The 5,736-nt window shown below is 37.2% G+C and overlaps 1 protein-coding gene across 3 annotated transcripts in view; it reads left to right on the top strand.

Moving 5' to 3' along the window:
- The window catches only part of GABRB2 (gamma-aminobutyric acid type A receptor beta2 subunit), a 202,536-nt gene that overhangs the window by 64,296 nt on the left and 132,504 nt on the right, over positions 1-5,736 (top strand). For all 3 annotated transcript variants that reach the window (XM_015565654.1, XM_015565655.1, XM_006766319.2), the window contains exon 5: positions 1,964-2,184. In XM_015565654.1, the coding sequence (XP_015421140.1) occupies positions 1,964-2,184 (221 nt within the window). The remainder of the gene's footprint in view (positions 1-1,963; positions 2,185-5,736) is intronic.

Below are 5,736 nucleotides of genomic sequence, written 5' to 3'. Positions count from 1 at the left end.
CCCAGTAACAGTTACTTAGGTTCAGGAGTTTCTTCCATTCTTGACATTACCATGATGTGTCACTTAAAAATAAATAAAATGAAAGTTGATGTGACAGCAGAATCACCAGGGTCTGTCTAGGAGCATTTCTTAGCAGGCATTGCCTTGCTGACAAATAACAGGGGTTCTCCTATGATACAGGATCTCACAATATTATCATTTATTTAGCCCAAAAGAAAATACAATGTCCTGTGTCCAAACACAGCTCAGCTGAACGATAAACTCCAGTAGCATCCAAACACTATTATCTCCCCTACATCTTAAGAGGGCTTATTATCAAAGCTTACGTAGCAGTATCTTCTAATAGAGATAATAAGCACGTTTTCCACTTTGTCTCCAAGAATTTGATATCACTGAGTGTGTTCTCTCAAGCTCAATATAAATGGCTTATTTTACTTATATCCTACATTTTAGGCTATTTGTAACATAGACACATGGAAACAACATATCTGGTTTCTTTTCTGTTTTCTAGTTTTATAATTCATAAGTCATCAAGGTTGCTTTTTTACAAATCAAGATGCTATTCTAGAGAGCCTCAGACTGATTTTTTTACTAAAGCAGAGTGCTGCAGAACTGTCCAGAGCATGAACTATAGTGATCCACCAAAGGAAATCTTACCTGCAGTTATTTGATATACCCTGAGGGTATTCATATACCTTTTGTTAGAATAGAAGTTTGATTCTACAGCTACTCATTCAGAAGTAGGATAGGACTGAATTCTGAATGAGATCAAAATTTGTTTATTTGTGAAACCAGGGGGGTTATGCTTTTCCTATGGAAATTGTTCAATGTTTTTAAGCAGATAATGTGTTACAAGTCATATTTTAAAATTATGTAACCAAATTAAGATGTATAAATATCAACAAGAGTTGGAAAAACTCAGAGACTTCGCGGAGATTAAAGTGTATATTTTGTCCACAAAAGTATGCAGAAACATGATTCTAGAGTGTCCTTTTAAGCCCTCAACTAGGGCATTATGAACTGATTTTAAAATAGAAAGGTAATTGTCCTTTCAAATGAATATTTGGCCCTTCATTTAGTCATCCAAATAAGGGTGAGAGCGCAATTACAGTGGACCCAGAGGCTTCTAATGGATAAAACATGTCACAGTATATATGTAAATGCTTTATTCATAATCTATAGCCTTTGTAGTTTACACATTCCATTTGCATTATACATTTCATTGTCATCACAATCTTCTGGTTTGTTCAGGCCTGTCCTAAAACCCCCATTTAGAGCTAATGGAACTGAAGTGAAAAGAAACGGTATAAATCTCCATCCTGGACACAGTGGAGAAATGCTGGCACTGAGACTCTAAGGCCGCTGCTCCCTTTGTGACAACTCGCTTCCTCAGCAGCGAAGAGCCCAGCCAGCTGATTCATAATCCTGGGATTAAAGTTCTCACAAAATAGTGTTTGAGAGGATATTGTTTATTATCTGGGAAGCCACATGAGTTGCGGTGTAAATGTCACCTCTCCTGGGAAACTCACCTTCATGAGACCAGTTAGGATTTTCATCAACGGACTTACTATTACTACTATGATAAATTAACCACTTTTTAGAAGTGTTTTGTCTCACCTAAAACAATCCTGTATACCCCACTTTGGGAAAGACAAACTAATTATGAAGTAATTATTCTGTACCACGTTTCTTCCTGGGTAATGTGTAATAAATTTAATGGGGATATGCTCTCTTCACTTCTGTATTTATAGTTCCTACCATGGTGCCTGACACACCGTAGGTCTCAGTCAGAATGTGTTTAGTACATTAATATTTGCCTATTTATGTGAATAGTGTATGTGTATAGTATATGGCTGCTGTATGGCTGTATATATTTTCTTTTCTTATGAATATAGAAATGTTTGCCTTTCTCTTAAGTCCACTTGGGTACAAAAATAAGCATATCTTCTGCTCACTTTTACAGGATTATACGTTGACAATGTATTTTCAACAAGCCTGGAGAGATAAGAGGCTGTCGTATAATGTCATACCTTTAAACTTAACCCTGGACAACCGAGTCGCAGACCAGCTCTGGGTGCCTGACACCTACTTCCTGAATGACAAGAAGTCGTTCGTGCACGGCGTGACCGTCAAGAACCGCATGATCCGCCTGCATCCCGACGGCACTGTCCTCTACGGCCTCAGGTCTGTAGTGCGCATTGCAGAATGGGACTTTTCCTGAACCAAGCAGTTACCGCTTTCTGTCGGAGGGGAACGTGTTGTGCTGTTTTCCTTCCTCCTCCTTCAAGCCTCCCAGGAAGCAGTTAAACCTCCTGCCCCGCAGACATCTGATAGCCCAGGGGAGCTTGCTTACAGAGGGACTTAGCCACCGCTAAGACTCAGCGTTTTGCTGAATTACATCAGCTGCTGATCCTCAAGCTGCTTTCTTTAAGGAGCAGGGATAAACAATGCCAAAATAGCTGAGACATAGAGTTTCCTTAAAGTGGAGAAAAACAATCGTGAATGCCTAACGCGTGTTTGAATGTGGCAGATGCGCTCTTGTCAGTTGCTCCTAAGCGGCAGGAACCCGGCCTGGTCCTCTGGTGACAGGAAGGCTCTTTGCGTCCTCTCACCCTCCAACGAGGAGTCAGACTTGCAGATAAAGTCATGACCTTAGATTTATTATTAATGAACTTATACTATTAAATGTGCCTTCCGTCAGAAGCGAATGGTGAGGTTCTGCTGTGTGGATGAGGATAAATTGTAAAATAAGACAGTTTCTTCTATTAAAGTTTGTTTTATGTTAAAACAGTTTCTTTAAAAAGGAAGAGAAAACATGACAGTATAAGGAATTCCTCCGCATTATAGTGCAAGAAACTCTGAATTTGAAAATGTTCAGTTGTCTTTGATCTATTCCATTTTCCATAAATATGTAGTTACTTTACCATAGTAATGATGATGATAACAGTCGTATTATTTCGTGAACACTTCTTAGAAGTCAGCTAAGTACTTTCCATACATTAATATAGTCAATGTTTACAACAGCCTCGTAAGTTAGAAACTGTTACAATCTTTATTTTCAAATAAAGACACTGAGGCTGATGCAACTTGCTAAGATCACGAAGAGAGTAAACTGTGAGGATGGGATTCAAACACTGCCCAGTTCAGACCTAGAGCTCTTAGCCAATACACTGGGATAACTCTCACTGAAACATTTTTCTTACCTAGGATATCTCGTTTTCATTACCTACTCTATTCAGCATGCCAGATGAATACGTTGTCTGGATCCTTTTAAAACTGGCTTCTTTATCATGTCTGTAGAGAAAATGACCTTTGACTGTGGAGAGAGGGAAAGTATGAAGCAGGGAGAGAGCATGTTTGTATCCTGTGTTAGCCTCTGAAGGTAAAGAGATGAATTGGAAATTTATAATTGTCTCATTTCAGTCTTTACCTGCACTCTAGATAAACCTGGTCAAGGTTGTCAACACATTCTAAATGCACCGATGCAACGCTGAATGGATGGGAAATAAGCAGTCACTATGTCTTTGGAATTGAGAGGGAAAAGAGAGGACCAATATAGATGATAAATATGTCTTCTTTATATTGCTAAGCCAATAATCAGACAAAGAAAACTCATGATTGTTCATTCTTATCATTAAGAGGCACTGAACATAAGAGCTGTAGCTCAGACTCACTGCAAGAGGGAGTCATCACTCTCCCCTCCCCACTCCCAATCAGGGCTGCTGGCAAAATAGGCAGGCTCCTAAAGACACCGGGCATGCGTAGAATTAGGACTTCTGCACAGAGAAGGCTCTGAATTGTGATGGTCTTATCGGTTGTATTATTAATTCTGAATTTGAAATTGATAAGGTTTTTCAGGGAATTTATAAAAGTCCCATTCCAGTTTCTACTGATATACAGAACAATTTGTTTCATTGCTAGACATTGAATGCAGATCACACATTCTTTTCTCAGCTCTAGGAGGTTCATTTGTGAGAAATAAAAGAAATTCAACTACAATTACCACTGCCATGGTTGATTCTTTTCTATGTGGCCTCTCTTCCTATTTACCTACCTCCCACCCCGGTCAGTCTCTGTTATTGATAGTCTAGTAAGAAATGTATCTTATATTTGTGGCATGAACTCTGTCATTTCCATTTCAAAAACATTGTATGGTTTCCCTTAAACCAAGCCTTTCCTTTTATTCTCATCATGTGTTATCATTCTTCCATTTTCTCAACTGATTTGAAGATCTACAGGATACGGAAATAATTTTTACAAGTTATGAATAATGCTTTTTTGAAACTTAAATTTATAACTTGTGGCTCAATAATCATGAAACTCTTGAATATAGATTCTCCCTTCACTCTTGACTGGTTGATTGTCCAGTTGTACCAATTTGATCTTAAAATCAAATACCTCCTGTCTTTTATGATCCTATTTAGACATTTCTTTCAAGAGATATGGCTGAAATGGGAAGAATATTTTCTTGGGAATAACCTACCTGTAGTTGGTGACAAAGGACTTTTCAGTTCACTAGACTGAAGAATTCCTAGCCATTTATAAAGCAAGTATTTCAAACAGGTCAACTGTCTTTTATTTTAAAATAAAATTGCTCCAGTCAAATTATTTTCAGAACACTTTGAGGAAAAATGACACATAAAAATATAGGTGGTTGTTGTTATTGTTTGTTTCTTTTGTGTTTTTTTGTTTTGTTTTTGTTAATGAACCCAGCAAGGTACTAGCAGGTAAAAAATCAGGTTTAATCTGTTACTTACATGACATCATAAAGAATGTTACATAGATATAAATCAGATCATTATTGACTTTGAAAAAGGAAGACATTTGTTAGTTTTCAAAAAGGTAGTAAATAATTGCGTTGGACAGAGAATCAGGAGACTTGCATCCTATTCTAGTCTTAAAATTAGTGGTTCTTACGTAAATCAGTTCTAAATTTTATTCTAGCTCCCAAAATCCTATATTCGTGCAATTTTGCTAATGTGTGGCGTAAATATTTTTAGGACTTCTACTTCATTATGCGTATGGCTTGCAAAGCTTTACATAATATTTTAGTGCTTCAGAAATTGCATTTATCTCCTTGAAAAAAAATTATATTAATTAGGAAAGCAAAAACAAAATCATAGCATTCAGGTAAGCAAGAAAGCCTGAATTGTCAACTTTGACATCTCTTATGAGCGTAATAATGTATATTTTTATTAAAACTTAGACTCTGAACCCAAATGGACTGTATATTATTTATGGAAAGTGACTAACATTATCTCATAAGCATGTTATCACATTAAAAAATCTTCAACAAACACAATTAAAACAAAACTCATTTTCTATGATGAGATGATGCATATTTAATATTGAAAATTTAGAAAATTCAGGTAAGTTATGAATAAAATTACCCTTCATTTTACCACTCAGAATTAATCATTAACCTGTACCTTGCTATATACTCTTCCAGATATTTTTCCTAGTACAAAAAGCATACAGGTAGCTTTTCATAAAAATAATTCCCATTATATTTCTTTAATTTTTTCTTTAATAATGAATCCTATATAATAAAAGGGTAATATGCAAATCGACCGAACGGCAGAATGACCAGTTGCTATGACATGCACTGACCACCCGGGGGCAGACGCTCAATGCAAGAGCTGCCCCCTGGTGGTCAGTGTGCTCCCACAACGGGAGTACTGCTCAGCCAGAAGCCCAGAAGCCGGTTTCATGGCTGGCAAATGCAGGGGTGGGCGG

The sequence above is a fragment of the Myotis davidii genome, unplaced genomic scaffold (assembly GCF_000327345.1).
Source record: "Myotis davidii unplaced genomic scaffold, ASM32734v1 scaffold18, whole genome shotgun sequence".
Taxonomy (NCBI): domain Eukaryota; kingdom Metazoa; phylum Chordata; class Mammalia; order Chiroptera; family Vespertilionidae; genus Myotis; species Myotis davidii.
Note: the sequence above shows the minus strand (reverse complement) of the source record. Positions and strands in the feature narration are given on the sequence as shown.